Raw genomic sequence first — 20,575 nt, forward strand, 5'->3', positions numbered from 1 at the left:
TTTCTTTTCCTCAAAAAGAATTAGCATCAACTACATTCAATTAAATGTGAGTTGATGCTGTTGGCTTTCTGTTGTGAAGACCACAGGAATATGGAATTATTGCGCTGGGATAAAATATGGTCTTAGCAGCCAGTTAATATGTTTGGTTCTTATCTGTGTTTTGAGCCACACATTTGAAAGTTGTAGAAAATCCTATTGCATTGTTTAGTTTGTTCTGGAAGTACTGTTTTTGAAAATGTATGGTGCAAAGCCATAAAACCTGGAAAGAGAAAACATTTAAATGTCTTCTGGTTCTTACACATTTTGAGGGAATAAACCCAGAAGTGCTATGCTTTTGACAACAAAACATGCTACCTAATTTAGAGGCATATCAGAGACCAACTAGATCTTTGGCAAGAGGTTCTGTAGTATACCTGTGAGTAATACCAAAGTAGCAGGATCACATGAACAGATTAAAAGGTCAAATGATGCCTTTATAAAATTCCTCAGTACTAGAAAAAGGTCATGCAGTTCCATGCACCTTTGAGGAAATTCTACTTCTTAAAAAACAGTGAAGCTTGTGAATGCAGCATGTGGAAAATATTCTAATGGGAATATTCCAATTCTCATTTTATAATATTAGATGGCATACAAGAGTGAAAATGTGTGCAAGAGTTGGTTTGACTTTGTGTATTGACATATCGTATGTAACAGATTGTGATATAACTTTTTAAAATTATCTCTTTTATAGGAAAGGTGGCAACAATAAATTAATAAAAATTTACCATCGAGATGGAAAATATGGTTTTTCTGATCCATTGACGTTTAATTCTGTTGTGGAGCTAATTAACCACTATCACCATGAGTCTCTTGCCCAATATAATCCTAAACTTGATGTGAAGCTGATGTACCCTATATCTAGATACCAGCAGGTAACGTTTCCACAGAATATGCAGTTGTTTACAGTGGTTTCATAAACTATTTTTATAGAGACAAGAGTTTGAATGGGAGCACTAATCTCAAACAAAGATTTCCAGATAAAACAGACATGATATCCCTAATTTAGATATGTTCTTTTAAATTTAACTTTGTTATGATCATTCACTGGCCATATAAAATAAGCAAGTTTATGCTTCAGTATTAAAAATAATGTAAAACTACTGTAAAATTATCATAATACTAGACACTTGTAGCATCAGGTGTGTTCAGGAATTGTCTTGAATCCAGCTTGGGTTTCATCCTCTACATCTTGTTTTAAAATCTCTATTTACACTAGGTAGACATGCCTTGGCGTTGATCGTTATCTTACTACTTCTCGCTTCCCACAAATTCTGACTCTTGCTATATTAATTGTTCTTACTTCATTTCAGTATCTTCAGAACTCTCTCAGTATGTGTATTTCTTGGAGAAAATTAAGAGTATTCAAAGGCTGTCATGTTCTTTCTAAAATATATCTTTCAGATTAAGCAATTGATGTCAAGAGGGTAATGCTGTGTAACTAGCTTCAAATACTGGTGCACACAAAGGTCCAAGAACTAACTTAATGTCTAATATTCCTACATATTTCTCAAGTAATTGGTATAATGCTAGAGAAAATGTGTTGGTGCAAATATGGCCCCAGTGGAAGCACATAAATGTTGTGGATAGAAAGCTTAATAAAGTTTAATAATATCTATCTTCCGCAGACCAATCAGTGCTTGAAGCTCTCATACAGAACAGTGTATTTTTTTCTTCCTTGACATCTGCAGGATCAGTTGGTAAAAGAAGATAATATTGATGCTGTAGGGAAAAAGCTTCAGGAGTACCACACTCAATATCAAGAGAAAAGCAAAGAATATGACAGATTATATGAAGAATACACCAGAACATCACAGGTATGTTGCAAGTTGACTCATAAATGTCTTTGGCCCAAACTAATTAGACAGCTTTACCCAGCACATAATTGGAAAGCAAGCAAGTACCCATCTACCATACTAGAAAAACAATGTCAAGAGAGGATAGGGCAAAAATTATACGTGAGAGTGTTTGCATAATTAAAGCAGCTAGAGGAAGGGTTTAGGAATACTCTTTCTGCTCACTGTTCCTGCACTATATCAAAGGTCATTGCAGGTTTTGGGATGTGTTGCTGCACTGACCAAGGTCTGGCTGAAGAGAATTGTGTGTATAGTACTAGATGTCACTCCAGCAAGAAGCCTGTTTTGTGATGTCTCAGAAGAAAGCATCAGGACTCCCCTGAATGGTAGACCAGTAGAGGACTGAGTAGAAAATAATCCTTTTGTTTCTTTGACTTGGAGAAAGTTGCTTTGACTAGGTGTTAACTGTATTAAAATTCCTTGATGCAATTTAGTGTTCAGTCTGAACAGAACCAGAGCCATGTATGCTGTTTGAAGCACAAAGAATAGCATCAGTATGAAGATAACCAGAAATGTTATTACAAGAGTTAAATAGTATCTCCCTTGTAACTTATATTGCTGCAGGGACCTAATTTTGCACAAAATCTCACCGTTTGTGAGGTGAAAAGGGAAGTTGAAATGCCAGATAATGACTCTTTGTCGATTAATTTAATTTTCTCAGTTTTGGAATCAACACTTTTCATTATTGAATCATATTTTAAATATTAAGAACTCAAAATGAATATTCTTTGTTTATATAGATAACAATATATATATAGAATGCAGAAGAAAATACTGTCAATGGTTAATGATGAACTTTAAAACTGTTTCTTCTGTGCAGGAAATTCAAATGAAGCGAACAGCAATAGAAGCATTTAATGAAACAATTAAAATATTTGAAGAACAATGTCACACCCAAGAGCAATATAGCAAGGAGTACATTGAACGTTTTCGAAGAGAAGGGAATGAAAAAGAAATTGAAAGGTAGGTCTGCCAAATCACTGTATCTGCTGACATTCCCTGGCCCAGCATGACATTGCATGTCTCTTTTCAGTTATTAGAATTGGTTGTTAAGTTTCCTGAAGTTTGAATGAGACAGAGTGTTAAAATATATATTTTTAACTAGTTTGATAAATAATATTCAATTTGAAAATACAAGTAGCATAGCAGTAGCAGCCACACACTGGAGGAACTTGACAGGAAAATATGCAAATACGTCCCGGTGATCTTTTGAATCTAGATAGATTTTCTTTGATTGTTTTAATATTTAAGAAGTCTTTATTAGCTAAAGAAATATTGCTTCTGTGAAGGCAATAATATGAAATCATTAGAAAGACATGGTTCTGACCCTTCAGAAATTCAGACAAACCTCATCTGAAAAGGGTTAATAGAATTTGGATAGAGTTGGGAATGATATTGGGCAGGGCAACTAAACATGATAACTAAATGAGATATGGTTGAAATACTTTTATAGAAAATGCTGTGGACAAATAGTAGATGGCCAGATGCTCTAATGCCGTTGGCCACCCTTATCTAATAAGAATCTTGGGTGATACTGTCTCTGTTGGCTTTGTTTTGTGTATCTTGTTTTTATAAGAATAGTGGAGAATTTGTTATAGCATTCTATTTCCAAAATTTTATTTCAGAATCAACGTTAACCATTTTTTTAGCCCTGCCATTGTATGTTTTCAAGTCATTTCCAGCTTATGATGACCTAAAGGCAAATCTATCCCAAGATTTTCTTGGTAGGAGTTGCTTAGAGGAGGTTTAATTCTGCCTTCTTTTGAGGCTGGGTTTCTATGGCCGAGCCTAGTCCAACACTGAAACCACTACACCACTGGTTCTCTTCATTGTTTATGCTATAGTCCACTCTTTACCATGCTTCAATTTGGTATTATTTTATTGTCAATTTGACTGTACCTGCCTACAATTTAGAACCGCTGGGATCCGTTCTGTTAGTTAACTCTACTTATACCTAGCTATATAGATGAACTTTGAACTGGTCCAGCAAGAAACATGCTCTTTAAATTTTCAAATAAATACTACTTTTAAATAGCTTAACAATGTTGGCTGTTTATTGTAATGACTGTGTAAAAGACAAAAGGAACTCTTGATGTGTTTTAAAAAATATTGGTAAGGAATACTACCAATAAAAAACAAACAAACAAGTCTACACTAATATTAAACCAGCAGGGCCTGTACAAAAAAAACTAGAAAAAAAACAGTTTGATGCAGCCAGACCTGAAAGATTAAAAGGTGTAATAATAAAGAGCAAGATGTTAATACTGTGGGCTTTTATTAATAAAACCGAGGAGTGTTCCACAAGTAGTTTGCCTAGTATTTGCCATGACTACTTATTATATACCTCTGAAGATGAAAGCACAGTTAGCCTGGGAAATATTCAGCTTTTTTATTCTTATCCCTCCAATTTGCTGAAATATAGTTAACTCCAGCTAGAATTGTTATAGATAGGTAGGAAAGTTTTGGTTTCTTCCCATTTAAATATAATACAGTGGAACAGAGTGGCAGTCTGCACTAGTCTTAAGGTTGTACTTTCTGGATTCTCCTTTGCCAAACCTGATATTTATTTTTCCAAAGTCATAATTCTTTGTTTTTGGTTTGATGTTTTAAATTTTAATTGAGAATGCAATAGAGTTCTATAATACTTTTATAGAAAATGCTGTGGGCAAATAGTAGGTGCATAGTATATTCACAGTGTTGAACAAATCAAGCCAAAACAGAGAACTAAGCCATGTCTTTTGGCCTTAATATTCTCCATAGCTCAGGTATCATTGATCAAATGGACTATTGTCACATTTGGGTGGGGTATATATTAAAAATGGAATGTAACCTTATGTAGAGACCCTGGTAGAGCCATAGTCGATTTTTTGAAGCTAGCAAGCAGTGTGTAACAATGCACAACTGGGTATGCTTTTTTGTAATGTTAGATATATATTTTTCAGGATGTAAAAACAGGATTATAGTTCAAGGTGTTTGGGGAATCTTGGATTGTCTTCTTTTAGTGGACTCTGTTCTGCACAATGGCTATCATAATAGTTATGTGCTAAGTAGCTATAGATGAACTCCATGTATATTTTAAAATGAGGGCTTGTAATTTTATTTAGGTGCATAGTATACGTGACTTTTAAAACATCATACATTGCTTTACAGGATTATGATGAATTATGAAAAATTAAAATCACGCCTGGGGGAGATTCATGACAGTAAGCTACGACTGGAACAGGATTTGAAGAAGCAAGCCCTGGACAACCGGGAAATTGACAAGAAAATGAACAGTATCAAACCTGATCTTATCCAGCTACGCAAAATCAGAGATCAGTACCTTGTGTAAGTAAACAGGACTTCTTGATATGGAAGAATTTTAACATCTGGTTAGCCTATTCAGCACAATAATTGCACAGTGTGCTCAGTATTGCCCCATTCTAGTTCCAAGTAAATATTTTATTTCATTTTGAAAGAAATGAAGGGCAAACTGTAAAAAATTCACAGTGTTGAACAAATCAAGCCAGAACAGAGAACTAAGCCATATCTTTTGGCCTTAATATTCTCCATAGCTCAGGTATCATTGATCAAATGGACTATTGTCACATTTGGGTGGGGTATATATTAAAAATGGAATGTAACCTTATGTAGAGACCCTGGTAGAGCCATAGTCGATTTTTTGAAGCTAGCAAGCAGTGTGTAACAATGCACAACTGGGTATGCTTTTTTGTAATGTTAGATATATATTTTTCAGGATGTAAAAACAGGATTATAGTTCAAGGTGTTTGGGGAATCTTTGATTGTCTTCTTGTAAATGACCCTTTTAGATTGTATTAATAATGTGCCTTGTATCTCATTATCAGTTGGCTTAATCATAAAGGAGTGAGGCAGAAACGAATAAATGAATGGCTGGGAATCAAAAATGAAAACATTGATGAGTAAGTGTTTTTGCAACAGTGGTCTGAATTTTGTATCACTTCATAGAATTAATTATCAAACTGTATAAAAATGCACAACAAGAGTATAATCTTTGTAGTACATTAATGTAGCTGCCTTATAGACATGTACTTTTTCCTTAAGCTAATTATCATGGATTGGTTTCAAACAGACCAACCAACCATAACATAACTTACATTAAATTAACATGTATTTTTCATGGCTATGTAAACTACCAAAGGAGTCATTCAGAAAAAATAATTGGCACCTATTGCTTTAAAAAAAATGCCATCAGTGACATATAAATAGTGACAGCTGGACACTGATGGGAACTGGGTGCATTTGAATGATTTGGTGGTATAGTGTTGTTGTTGTTGTTGTTGTTGTTGTTGTTGTTGTTGTTGTTGTTGTTGTTATTAATGTATTGCTGTTCTTAATGCATGAAGGGGTCTAAGATCATTGAAGTATTTTCATGTGTACACTTACCTTGTGTTCCTGAATCTTATGATTGTGGTAAGGTACTGACAGGGTTAGGGAGTCACATTGACTCCCCAAGATGTGTTAGAGGAGTGCATTCCTCACAGAAAATTTTAATCTCTATATGCCCTCGGGGGGGGGGGGGGGGGGATTTTTCAGTACTCCTTACCCCAGGCTGTTGTATGTCCTGGACATGCCTTTTTTTCAGGCCTCCCCTATGACTAAAATGGCCCAGGGACTTCAAAAACTTTGCAAAATTCCCCATACTCGCAGAAGATATTTTGGGCCAAAGATTGGCTTGTAGAGCCAACAAATAGTCCTGAGGGATGGATGCAAGACACACTTTTGTCACCCTTGCTCTAGGGCTTTGTCTTCTAATGGATGTTAGGAGTGATAATGTTTCTTTGCTTTTGAATTCATTCAGAAATTCTATATTTTAATGCTCAGAGAAATACTGAAATTCAATTTGGTGTCTCTTCTAGTACATACTTTACGAATGAAGAGGACGAAAACCTGCCACATTATGATGAAAAGACCTGGTTTGTAGGTGATCTCAATCGTATTCAAGCAGAAGATTTGCTTTGTGGAAAACCTGATGGGGCATTTTTAATTCGAGAAAGTAGCAAGAAAGGCTGTTATGCTTGTTCTGTGGTGTAAGTAGTGATTCTTGGTTTACTACTTTATCAGGCACAGGGAAATTTGTTTTTAAGATGAGTAGATCAGCAAGACTTTCCTCCACTATAGTCCCATCATCCAGAAATGCGCCTATATATTAAAATTATGTAACAAGTGGCACTTCTTGTGTCAGAATAAGAATATGGTGGTGCATCCTTCCTGCAAAAATAAATTTAATAGGGTTTGAAATTATTTCTTAAAATTTAGAGCGGGATTTATTCATCTGTAAAAAAATCCAAAAGTTTATACTATGCCTTTCTTCAGACTGGCTAATCAGTAGAGATTGTGAAAATATCATAAGACAAAATAACAGAACAAAGAACAAAAGATACTATATAAAAACTTTCGGAAGAGTGCAAACTCTATTAATACCCAAAGGCTTCCTAAAATATAGACTTGACTGTATGATGGAAGGCCATTAATAAGACAGTAAGCTATTTCAAATCTAGAAATCATTACCTGTGCATGACTGCTTACAGTGTTTGTTTGTTTTTTGTTCATTGTGATAATTCAGTATTTCCTTGACTATAACCCTCTTAAGTTGACTCCCTTTATTTTTCCTTTACAGAGCTGATGGCGAAGTTAAACACTGTGTGATTTACAGCACTCCTAGAGGTTATGGATTTGCAGAGCCCTACAACCTTTATAGTACCCTCAAAGAATTAGTCCTCCATTACCAGCATACCTCCCTTGTCCAACACAACGACTCCCTCAATGTCCGGCTGGCGTATCCTGTCTACGCACAGATGTCCTCCCTCTGCAGATAAATTTCAGGAGGGTGAAATATAGGTGAAGTGTTGGTTATCTTGGATTTCTTTTCTACCGTTTTTACTAGAACCCAGAGGGCATTCTTTCTCCTTAGACTGCTTGTTTTGCACAAGAAGTGATTTGATGAATGTGAATTGGAGACCTAGCAGCAACAAGATAACAGCTTTGGGGTAGGTGCCCTGGTGCTACCTGAAGATCGGAGGTGTTTTTATATAAGGAAACACTGTCTCTTGTTCTCCCTTTAAGGAACAAGGAAACTCTCAAAATGCATACAAAACAACAAGAAGCAAAACTGTGGAGAGAAGTATTTTTGCCAGGTGCCATCAGCGGAACTTCTACTTGGATTTTGTTTTTCTGAGGTCTTGGTAATTGTTGTTCAGTCTTATTATGCGCCAGGAAATGGGGGAAAGTTCTGTGCAGCAGAAACTTTTCCTGTTAATTTTAGCAGCCTTGCTGCAAGTCAGACAAACTTTTAAAAATGAGGGCTCATCTTGATGTAGCATGGTATTTGATGAGAGGAGACCAAAGGAATTATGGGGAGAGTTTCAGGTTCATATTTAAAAGGAATATCCTCAAAGAAATGTTGCTTTATATTTTATCAACAATAACAAAGTTTGGTTTCGACAGCACTACAGGTCTTCAAATAAAAGAAACCAAACTGAACCCACCAAAACTTCTCTCATTGCTGGATTGAGCACTTACCAGAAATAAATTGCATTTGCAATCGCACACTTGCCAAAACTTGAAGATAAAAAAATGTAAAAGCTAAAACTTTCTTGTGTAGTTTTCAAAACTCTGACCTGTTGTAACTGCACCACTTTCCCCATGTTACTTTGAAACTACATTTTCTTTCTTCCCAGGATGTCAGATTTTGTTTTTAAAAACATATTAAGCTTTGGAATGTAAACCAGAATGAAGCTGGCTCTTGACATGCTTATGCTGAACAATTAATATTCTGTTTGAAAACATTTTGTTTTGTTCTTTAAAAAAACTAAAAGTGCAATGGATTACTTCTCAGCGGCTTGCTAAACCAAAAAACAAACAAAAGCCCTACAACCGCAGAAATTAAGTGCAGTCCACTTTATTGAAACTGACTTCAAAACTATACTTGTAACATATTTGGATTGCATGCTAAATCATTAATTCCAATGCACTGGTTGTCTACTTACCCTTAGAATTCATTGTTGGTTTACAATGAGGCAGAATATTTGGGCATTTGAGTTCTGTGAGACTAGTTGAGATATAAAGTGGTAGAATTTATCAGTATGTAAACAGCTTTGCTTGGTCTTCATTAGCCATGTCAGATTCATCTGGACTATATGTAACATCCAATAATGAAATTATAGCAGAGTGAGAACTGGATCCATTAGACTGTGAGAGGTAGAGCTGGTACAATACTATTTTGACTTTTTTTGTCACTACCCTTGTTGAATCTTTGTTGTCATTACTAAAGACGATACTTGAGCTAGAAAACTTCCTTACACAAAAGGGAGGAAATTAAGCAAATTCAGCATGAAATCTTTCCTTTTTTTGTTTTCTCTGGTGTAATATTTGAAGTGCATGCCAGGGAGTTGGGACATGGATCATTTCTGGTTAACCGTACCTTCAGTGCCACCTTGAACCCCGAGACTGTTAGACTAATGTTTACACAAAGCAGAATGCACTATAGAGGAACATAGAAGTATTAAGCAAAATATGGAATTGCTGAACAGGAAAAATGATGAATCTTGAGCACTAATCAGCAGTTGGAGGGGCCAAACTAGTGTGCTGGACATGTCCCCAAAACACTTCTGTTTTGCACTAATCTTCCACCACTTAAGATGAGCAGCTTACTGCAGAAGCGCCTTTTGAATTGGAATGGTGGATATCACACGACCCCAAAACCTCTTTTGGGAAAAGATACTAAATGATGGCATGTGCTGCCGCTTTCTACAGCCCCCTCTCCCCATAACTAGATCCCCCACTCCCTCCCCATCCACCAGCAATATCTTTGTTATTTAAGTATTGCTCTGGATTTTACAGCAGGAAGACCTTCCAGGGACCGGACCAACTTGCACATTTTAATCTGATATCTGCACATTACCTAGATTTCCTTTCACACAATTTAGCCTAAAATTTAATGGCCTTTTCTGCAGGAACAATTGTAAGTTGTTCAGCTTAACATATAGCCAATGAAATACTCATTGGTAGCATTAGGCATCATGACACAATTCCCGCTGCTTCAGATAACATCAGTCTTTTTTGTCCATATAAACAATTTGAACAGAATTCTTAACGTAACTTATACTGGTGTAGCCAGGACATGTGCCAAAGGAACTTTTTTTCTGATGGTATGTAAGGATGTATCCAGTACCTCCGCACACAACAATTTTGACAGATTGAGCAATTGTTGTCAGAGAGTGCCAAGGCACAGCTTGACCCTCCAGCTCCCTCCTGCCACCATCAGCTGGATTCCTTTGCCCACCTCCTTCGGCACTGGCCTCCCCTTTTGCCTTTGACATCTGGGAACCTTGGTGTAAGTACACAATGTGAACTTTATGTTTTGCCAGCTTCAAATAGGATCTTGTCCTCTCATTTCCTTTTTTGTTTTAAATATTAATAAATTAATAAATAAATGCTTTCTTTATACCTTTCATTTACATTTCCCAGCTAACTTTGTGTACACTTTTCTTTCAAAAGCTTCCTTCCTGTACTTTTTTAAAAAATGAGCTTATGCTGACATACTTAGATCAATACAGCACACAAATTAAATTTATATACAGCTTCCTTTTGGTTCGCTTCTCTTTCCACTTGGTTTAGGTAAAAAGGTAACAGCTGTTGGTGTTATCCATCTGGTGTTCACATGCTCCTGCTTGCCTCTTGTGTTAGATGGACATACTTGGCAAGTGAAAAATCATTTTGAAGGCAACTGAAATACTGGCAAGTTTTTTTTACTACCGTCCTCATTCAGCTTTCTTCCCCTTTTCACTTTTAGCTGATCTCAAGTGACTGCATCATAGTTTTCATTGTTCAAATCACCTTTTATTGTTATTGTCTTGCTAGTATCAATAACTATATTTGAAGCTAAAACAAATGCACAAGAGAAAACTGCAGAAATTAAATGGATGAATATGTAGGGCCAAAGTACAAGAAAGCTCACTATATTCTCAAAGCCAACTGAGTTAGGCTTGTTTTGGTGGCAAATGGTTGTATTTTATTTTTAATACGAGAGCTGTGGAACATATTTATCTATGTGGCTCATCTAGGTGAATATCCCCACCAGTGTTACTTGATAAGTGGTTGTGTGGAGTAAGAGTGTCTTCTAATAGTCAGGTTATCTTAAGTGTATTTTCAAGAACTGCAAGTTATTCAGTACTTTTTCTTTCTCCAAGTGGAACACTGCTTCTCCTTTTGCAGTTGTTTTCCTTGTTGTGATGCACAATATATCTGCTAAGAATGAAAAGTGATTGAACTGCCAGTCCTTTTGCTGCCTAGTTTCTTTGCCAGTTTGTTCCATAAGAACAAACACACACACACTTGATGAAATGTTCCTGGAAGAATAGATGCAGGAGGCATACAGTATTGTTTTCTCTATTCCCATTTTGCACAAAGCAGTACCTTAAACAATTTATTTATTGGAATATGAATGAATCCAGCATCCACGGGTTTATTTCTAGCCTGCAAATCAAAAATTCCATATTACTTACATAACCAGTTCCTGGTTATGTATGTGAGACTTTATTGCTCAGCCCCCCCCCCCCCCCCCAATTATTGGTTCCTTGCACTGCATCAGAAACCACAAGTTAAACCCCCTGAGTCTCGGAAATAACCTGCCAAGCAGTTGGAGCTGCTGTGAGCAGGATGCAAACGTTTTTAAAACCTTTCCACAGACAGAGCGCTGATTGTGTAGACCTTAGGGTCCTGGCCTCAAACAAAAAGCAGTGAGGGCTCCAAATAGTTTGTTTACCCCACAGCCCATCTTCCAAATCCATTTTCAGCCCTATCTTTCCATAAATTGGCATGCACAATCCCTCAAACCCAGCACTTTTCACTTAACAACTGTTGGTGTTTCAGTAAGTTTAAGAATAAATGAAAACCACACCAAATTATTTTATATATAACAGTCTAACACCAAGCTGTGGAAGCTCAGGAACTGGGATAGGAGCTAATTTTTTGTCTGTCTCAGCACAGGCAGACTAAGTCTGTAGAAGCAAAGATTTAGACTTACTAGGTTTCTTAGACATCTTTTTCTAAAAACAATTGAAATGTGGTCACATGTCATGCTATATTTAAGGGCTTGGGTGGTTTGGATCTAATTATGCTGTTGTTTGCTTGCTGTGGAAAGCCTTGACAACATTTACACTGACTTAATGCTATTTCTGTTCACGTAGCAATTTTCCTGTTTTACGATCACATTTGCTAATGTAGAAAATCCTCTTTTTGGTACTTGAACAATATGTGAGTGAGTGCATGTGGGTGTATGTGTATGTGTGGTGGTAGCATTTTTGATTCATACTAAAACAGGGAATACAAATCTAAAGTGGTAGTGAATATTCTGTGGTGCGCGCAGACGAATACAGAAAAAATTGAGACAAAAAGGGCAGAACTGGGCAAGCATTTCAGTGTATGTTCATTTTTTGTTTTTATTCACTTTTTAAATTTGTTAACATGAACCCCAAAAGATCTGCTTTGTGGTTTGAGAATTTTTTTAAATATTCCCGAAGTAAAGATTTACATTTAATGTTGACTTGTCCTTTAAAGTATTTGCAGCTGGAAGCAGTCAGACCTTTGGCTTTAGTATCTTGAAACCTCCAGGATTTAACCACATTTTCAGATATGTTTCTTTTCTAAAACTCACCTCCCACCTCCCTATTCCAAAAATGAACTCTTTTAAAATACCACCATGTGATATGTTGATAGGTAAAGTTACATTTTTAAGGACTAGTTCTTCTTTTGTCATTCTTACCCCCTTTATTCATTCTTACTCTCCTCACTTCCCAGCCTCAAAAGTGAGGAAATTAATTTCTTATCTCAATAGCAGCCCTATTTCACCAAAGTCAGAACCAGTGTTGGAAAATCCACTAATTATCCAGTTGATAGAAGCTATGTCTGTCCATGGCATCCACCTGCTGCTATGCTATTTATTTGCTGTCCTAATATGTTTGTGCTAGTTTCACTTACTTGTAGCTACAGCCATTGTGGCTGTCAAACTGGGCATGGCTTCTACACATTCCTCTCTCTGCCCATGTTGCCCCCCCCCCCAAATATCCCACACTGAAGTCAAAATCGAGAGGAAACTCTAAAAGCAACAGCAGGAACACCTTAATAGTTTGGAAAAGGGAGGGGGGTCAATTCCATCCCTCCATATTATGGTGTCTTAACTGAAGGAGCTCCAAAAACCTACAGTGAATGCAGTAGAGCCCTTTCATGTGATGCAACAACTAAAGGGAAAAGCCATTTAATATATTTTCATTCCATTAAATAGTTGGTGTCCATGTAGTCACAAGCCACAGGGAGGAATGCCGGGTGGTGGTACATTAATAACATCTATCAATGGATTCAGTTCTCTAGACACATACCTGGTCACCGCATATCACGTAAACCCTAAATCTCAGACAATCCCCCTCTTGACTTTATCACAAAGCAAAATTTTGGGCCCAAATTGTACGAGAAAGGGAAATTACAGTCGTTTTTTAAAAAAAGAAAATAGGAAAAAATGGTTTGACAAGTGTACTAAAATCCAAAGGATACAGGACTGCTGAAAGATCAAAGTAAGTTCTTCTCTATGTAATGTTTTCAGTTCAAAGCAGTAAAAAGGTTTCAGTTAGATTTAGGAATCAGTTTTGTGAGAGGAAATGCTTTTTTCTTGCATTATACTCTTGACCCCTGCTGCACATGCTATTTACCTCGTAGAGGAGAACAGATGCACAGTTGTGTGTTGTCTCTTGCTTCCTACTGCAGTAAATACTGATTCAGTGGTGTGATTAAGAATGGGATGAAACTAGGATAGATGTTCCAGCAACTCCTCTCCAACCACCCTTTCTCTTGTATAATTTAGGGACCATGCAAATGCTTTGAACTAAAAACACTACAGGGGAGATCTGATCATGGAGAATCCAGTTTATCTAATTTGGTCCTGAGAGAAAAACTTTCCCTATCAGAATATGTTTTTAGACTTGACTATAAAAAATAGTGAAAGTTCTGCAGATCTGATGTTCTGCTGGCAGAAAACTTCTCCAGGGAGGGAATTCTTGGGAATACCACAGATCTGTTTCGTTCCAAAGGGTGCATGAGGATTGAGATTAGTCTGTGACTTCTAAAAGATACAAAGTTTTAAGCACTGGCATATGGGGCTGGCTCTGTAGATTTTAATGCAGATTTTTTTCTACGATTCACAACATGCTTTGATCTTATCACATCCCAAATACAGATGTCCTACTGACTTAGATCTTAGCTTGAAGAGCTCTATGCAGTGATTGAGACAGACACATCTTTTGTGTTTGGTAGGACTCAGCAACTCACTAATACAATAAGTATAACATGTAGTGATAAGTCTTGTTCTTTGAAGTCCATTCTGTTTTTTCATACTGCTTGATATCTTGCCTATATCCATGAGAAGATTGCACTTTCTCCAGTCTACATCTCGGGCCACCTTTTTTATTCTCCTAGGTAGGGTGCAGACATTTGCTACACAAACTACTATTTCGAGATATTTTTCAGGAGTCAACATGCTCCTCTCCCTCTTCATCATAAGTCTGTTGGTTGCACCCTTAAAGATGCCAGCCAGCTGTTCAAGTAAATCTTTTAAAGTGCAGAGTGTTTGGTCTTTGAGTGACTGATTGCAAAGACGTTTGACTTGGTCTATTGATAACTTTATAAGTTTTGCCAGTTTACAGCACCATGGGATTGTACTGGTCTGCAACCAATCGCTTCCCCCTGCTCCCTTTCTCGCTGTGTGTGTGTATATGTACTGTATGTATATAGATATATGGAAACTAAATTCACATACACATGTCCTTATATGCATTAGCCATACGTGGCTCTAGCCCTCTGAAAGTCCCATTTCACTATTTGCACTTACTTTACTCACCCCATGATGGAAAGCTGGGATCATTCTTTGGTTGCCCCCCTCCCAACATGGAGTCTATCACTAATTTTCTTGATGTACTTTTTATTTCTTTTTTTTAGTGTTTTACTTATTTGATCCAAATAAAACATGAAAATTTATTCAAAGCAAAGTTGTTAACATTTTATAGAAGCTCCATTTCTTTTGAGATACAGTAACTGTTGCACATTTTCAAATTGGTGGAAGCCCCATCTACAATGAATGTGCAAAGGAGAGCCGTAGCATTAATCACTGTGTAAGGCGAGTATAATGTTTGTATCTCTGTAAGAATGAGTGGGTAAACGTCCTCTTGTATTGAGACATGCCAGGACTGTGCGCTCCTTTGTACATCCCGCACATGAACATTGCATTCTTGAAATCCATTTTGGTTTTCCTTTTAAGGGATGCTATTTGTCAAAGATTTGCTTCTCATGAAGCAATCGGGATTGTTTTTGTTTTTGTTCTTTTTAATATGAATTCCAGCATGTAACTTTGGTAGTCTTGTTGGTATGTAAAACCTGTTCTTCTGTCATTTTATGGTATAGTCAACTTCATGTAGTTTAACTTTTAAAGAGAAACTGCTTCATGAAGAAAACAGTTGTATGTTAGTCATATTGTAGTTTCTAGATGAGTAATGCAACATTGTACTTGTCACCAAATGTGCTATGATCTTACTGTATGTTTCTATTTTTTAAATAGATGGTTGAGCTTTGGAATCCCAGACACTAAGCATTCTGGCCTACTTTGCTTTAGAATAAAAATGCAATAAAAGATTGCAATAAAGCACATTTAAATGTAATGTTTTAGAAGGATGTACTGACCGCTGTTTCTAATAAATTCAGAAATACAGCCTAGCTGGTATGAAGTCTGTTTGGAAACTTGATGCTTATTTTTTCCCTTATTTTTGTTGCTTATTTTCAGTTTATTTAAACTTTGGTAACTTTGGATGGCCACACATCTTAAAAATCTGGTTGCCAGGGTGGTGGTTTTGTCCATTAGCTAAAGTGCCAAATCCCAATTCAATGCTAACTTAGCACCATAGAGTTGGAATAGACCTTGTGGGCCATCCAGCCTCTATTTAAAAGCCTCAAAAGCCTGAGCCTACACCACACTCCAGGGCAGAGAGTTCCACTGCTGAACAGCTCTCACCGTAGACAAAACAGTAATATAGGGGGATAGATTTCAACCTTGTCAATTGTTCTGACTGCTAACACAGTTCCTCTTCCTTTACCCCCAGCTATGTTTAAGCCTTTGTGGCTTCAAGTCTTTATCATGATCCCTTAAACTGTGGCTTACCCACCAGCCATTACTTGGGTTACTTGGCGAGAGGATGAGAGGGGGAGATGTTTCATAGTTCCACTTTGCAATATTTCTTCCAACCAAGAATCTTGAGCAATATGGATAATTTTGGCCTAAAGTATATTTGTTCCTTTATACAAATCCCCACCATCAAAATCATAGAGAAGTATACATGGGGTGCATCCAAACTGCCTCCCAGTTTATCCTTGGCATCTGGTCTCCCAAATTGAAAATGCTGTTATTGAATGCCAAGTCAATGAATAGGAAAATAATAGCCATCTAGGACGATTTTGCTTGTTTCTCCCAACAGGATAAAGCCAGACCAGCATGCTTGGCTGTAGGGTGGGTGAGAATCACTCAAGTTTCCCCATCATGGTTCTTTCTGCACCACCCACCAAGATGGAAGGAGAACAGAGATATAGGGTTCAGATTGTCTGCTCAGTTCAAGTGTCCATATTTGAAATGGGATGCCCAGCATAGAATAAGGCATTTGTTGGTGAACTGCCCATCCCATTTCTTAACAGCTTCCCATTTTGACCTAATTAGTATGGTCTTAGGTATGATGTTGGTATCCATTTGGCTTATTGTACCAGGGGACTTCCACATTCATACTGATATAATCCTATGGCTCATGATTTCATGTCTGTCATGATAACCATCCAACTGTCCCAAATGGTTATCTGCAAGACACACTTTAGACCTCTATGCAGAGGAGGACGGTGATCGGGGAGTAGAGAAACGTTCTGAAGTTCTACCTGATGGAACTTGGATTTATTGGGTGCTTGGGTAAGGTCATCTTCCCCAAGAGGCTGATGGATCTAGATGGCTGGCGAGTTTCCTGTCTTGTCACCAGGTGATTCTGTTGAAGCCCTTCTTGATCTCTGGCTTGGGAAATGAACTAGTCAGGGCAGCAGACACAAAGTGGAACCAAACCCAAACCCCTAGTTTTGAATTGCCAGTGATCTATAAAATTAGATGGTAATTAATAAAGTAACAGTACCAGAAAACCCGACTGACTCTTAACAGGCTAAATCCTATTCTATGATAATGTGGGCAAAAAAGGGAGGAAGGCAAAAAACAATCCTAACACCATGGAATCTGCAAAAGAGCTATTTTGAGTGGCCAGAAGCTTTACACAGCCTCGGTCAAGATAAGAGATACTACAGTAGATGTAGCCCCAGTGGATTTAATGTCAACTCCCACTTTTCCACTGTTAATGGATACTTACATTTGCCCAACATGAGGATATAGCTGTGGACAGGAACTTTGAAGAGGTGAGTGCCACTGCATGTAATTTAAACCCTTGCCTTTGCTGATTTTTCAGAAAGACTAAGAGTGGGCTGGCCTCCCAGTTCCAGAGAGGGATTATATATTGGATGAGGTTAGATTATCTATATCCCACACTCATTTCTAATACCATAAAAAGGTTTAAGGGTATCCAGGTCAGTTTTGTTGTGATGAGACTTGGAGGTACTCTGTTGAAAATGTGGGAGATTGGCTTCCTATCTATGCCACCTAGAACTCACTTCTTAAGGAAGCTCAAATGTCCCTTCCCTTTGCTGTCCTATTTAAAAGCAAAGAGGTTTTTTTAAATTCCAACATACTTTCAAGAATTGTTTGGTTTACAAGAAAAGAGTTTAGTGGAGTACTGTACCATCTTAACTGCTTTTCATTCTTTTTGTATATGCTCATGTTGTTTTAACATTATTGATAGTTCAATCATATTTTAATTATAATATTTTCATCCACATTGCATCTGCTGTAATTTGTAAGCTGCCTTAAGTTTTGGTTCTGGGTAAAAGATGAGATATAAATAAAGGGAATAATACACGGGGCTCAGTAGAGTTGGCAAAATCCCATTTTCTTCTTTTGAAATATAACCACCTTTAACATGATTTTTAACAACCAGTGAGTTCATAAAACTAAGCAGTACAGTTCGTAATACTGTCGTTGGCAAGAATCCTGTTGGGCAGTTATGAATGTGCAACCCATACTTGTGACTGCTTCATATTCACAATCCCTATGCAGCTCCTAGTTTAGGGGGATGTGAAATCCCCTCCCTCACCCCCCACTCCCAATCTCAGTATACTAGGAAGCAACTGCTGTGATCAATTGGAAGCGGGGTGAGGAAACATCTGGCTGATGGTGCAGCATGAAAGGTAACTGTGACAGGGGTCCTGCTGATGAGAACATCAGTCAGATGCTTCCTGATCAACAGGAACAGATTTCCATCAATTGCACTAGCTGCTTCCCTGTAAATAGGGATTAAGGGACTAGAGAGGGGTTCACTGTGTGGCACTGTAATTATGGTGTTTATGCACATGCAAATCCCCAAATGAATCCTGGCCATTTTTCTAATAAATTGCTCACACCAAAGAGCCAGAGAAAAACCTAGTCTTCCCACCCCCAGCAAAAAAAAAAAAAAAAAAGCATTGGAATGGTGCAGCCTTCAGAGGTATGCAGAATATTGGTCACAACATGATTATTGAACCCAAGGCTTCAGCTCTGTGTTGCAACTTCATTGCCAAGATCTCTTGTGTGGAATTATACTCTGATTATAGGAAGTGAGAATTTATATTATAGCATCATGTTGATCTAAGAATGGAGGAACTTTCTATAGTCTTGTCATGCTCAGAAAACTACCAATGGCTTTCCTTCTTCCCCATCCACAGATGGGAAAAACCATAGGTTAGGTCAAAGCCCTCAGAATCCTCTCCAGTGATTCCCAAACTTAGTCCTCCAGAAGGTTTGGTCTTCAACTCCCAAAAAGTCAGCTGCCTTGGCTAATGATCAGGGATTCTGGGGACTAAAGTCCAAAACACCTGGAAGAGCAGAGTTTGGGAAACACTGTTTCTAGTCAACCCCTTACTTTTCCAAGCTCTGTCCTCAACCTATGCACACACTTTGAACAAGGAAGCAACATGTCCCTCTGCCAACATCTTGAAGAGCAGTTCCATAGTTGCAAAGTTTCAAAAGAGGGGGGTGTATGTCTACAGAGGGATTTCCGGTGTCAAAGGTACACATCCACATCCTCCTACACTGTCATAGCAAGCTAAGCAACTTTGCTCCTTGCCATGTTAAGGTTGCATTCATCAGCCTGCTGTTCTTCAAGTTTTATTCATCACACCAGCTCCTGTTGTCAGTAGGAATAATCTTTAAAGAGGTATCTCTAAAGGAAGAAAGTGGCTCAGATGACAAAGTGAATCTGGCACAGCACAGTGGTAGCATTGTGTTTCATGAAGGCAAGATGATCTTTGACCAAGATCAGAAAGACATGTTAGTAATGAAAAATTAATTCTACTTTTAGCCCATTTTAATTCTGTCCCTTCTTTCAAAGAAACGCTGTGTACTCAAAGCTTCCTGACTGGATAAAAAAAGAGGTTAAATTCTTTCTATTTAACAAGTGGTGGTTTTTGTTTGCTACACTTACAGAAAATTATGGCTGCCCTTGAAACTTCTCAGTGAGGAATCTAATCAATATTGATGCTTTTACTATACACAATTCTACTTAAATGTAATTAACAATTAGAAGATGATTAATCAGCTCACATCTATAATAGATTGGCAGTCATAATGACAAACACTATATTTTTTCTGATATTGTAGAACAAAACATTTGTGTGGCATTATATAAGAAATAGTGAAATATATTGGCAAAAATTCTGTACTGATAAAACTATCAAACCCAAGAGCATATCTCACAAATGGAAGTCCTCAAGTGACTCCTAATTAAAGTTTGTTAAAGTCTACCATCATCAAACTGAGAAATAATCAACAGCGTGTAATATCTACACTGGACAATATCTGTTTATAATTACCATATTAAAAATGAGAGTTAAGCAAACTCCAGGAGTTCAGTGGTCAATTTTCTGCTCCAAGGCCCTGCCACATCACACACATTCCCATGAAATCAGTTGCAACCAGAAGTCCATTTCATATTCTCTTTTTAAAAAATAGTCTTTGAGTTGGAGGGATGAGGCAAACAAGACATGCCCTAGGCAATCCCTCCTAAAGACTTCCAGAAGTGCTGGTTCTCATTCTGGGCTGTTTTTCCTTCAACAAGAAGTATCCAAGATCTCTCTGAGATAGGCCCTAGGGGACTTGCATGGCTCGTAAACCATGTGATATTCCTTCCTGCTTTAGATTGACATCACAATGGGTACTGAAGACTAGTTATATTCAATGATGGAATAAGATGATATCCCTTACATATAATGGTAGAATCAAAGGTTGCATTTGGATTTTAAAAATATTTTCAAGTTGTGGAAGATTGAATCCATGGATGCCGAATCCATGAATGCAGAAGGCCAACTACATATGCTTACATTTCCCATAGAAATCCATGGGAGTCTGTATGTAATATTGAACCCATTGTCTTATTTGGAGCTCCAGCCAGAAAACATGTAACCTTTTAATTCCCTGTTCATGTACTTTTGTCAAGTCAATGCAGCCCATTATATGA

The 20,575-nt window shown here is 37.4% G+C and overlaps 1 protein-coding gene across 2 annotated transcripts in view; it reads left to right on the top strand.

The window, feature by feature from the left end:
- Positions 1-15,679, top strand: part of PIK3R3 (phosphoinositide-3-kinase regulatory subunit 3) — a 325,870-nt gene extending 310,191 nt beyond the window's left edge. For both annotated transcript variants that reach the window (XM_060773427.2, XM_060773428.2), the window contains 7 exons: positions 731-911; positions 1,728-1,853; positions 2,713-2,855; positions 5,043-5,219; positions 5,738-5,812; positions 6,770-6,940; positions 7,531-15,679. In XM_060773427.2, the coding sequence (XP_060629410.2) occupies positions 731-911; positions 1,728-1,853; positions 2,713-2,855; positions 5,043-5,219; positions 5,738-5,812; positions 6,770-6,940; positions 7,531-7,729 (1,072 nt within the window). In that variant the 3' untranslated portion in view covers positions 7,730-15,679. The remainder of the gene's footprint in view (positions 1-730; positions 912-1,727; positions 1,854-2,712; positions 2,856-5,042; positions 5,220-5,737; positions 5,813-6,769; positions 6,941-7,530) is intronic.
- Positions 15,680-20,575: the final 4,896 nt, after the last annotated feature.

Source organism: Anolis sagrei, chromosome 4 (genome assembly GCF_037176765.1).
Source record: "Anolis sagrei isolate rAnoSag1 chromosome 4, rAnoSag1.mat, whole genome shotgun sequence".
Classification (NCBI taxonomy): Eukaryota; Metazoa; Chordata; class Lepidosauria; order Squamata; family Dactyloidae; genus Anolis; species Anolis sagrei.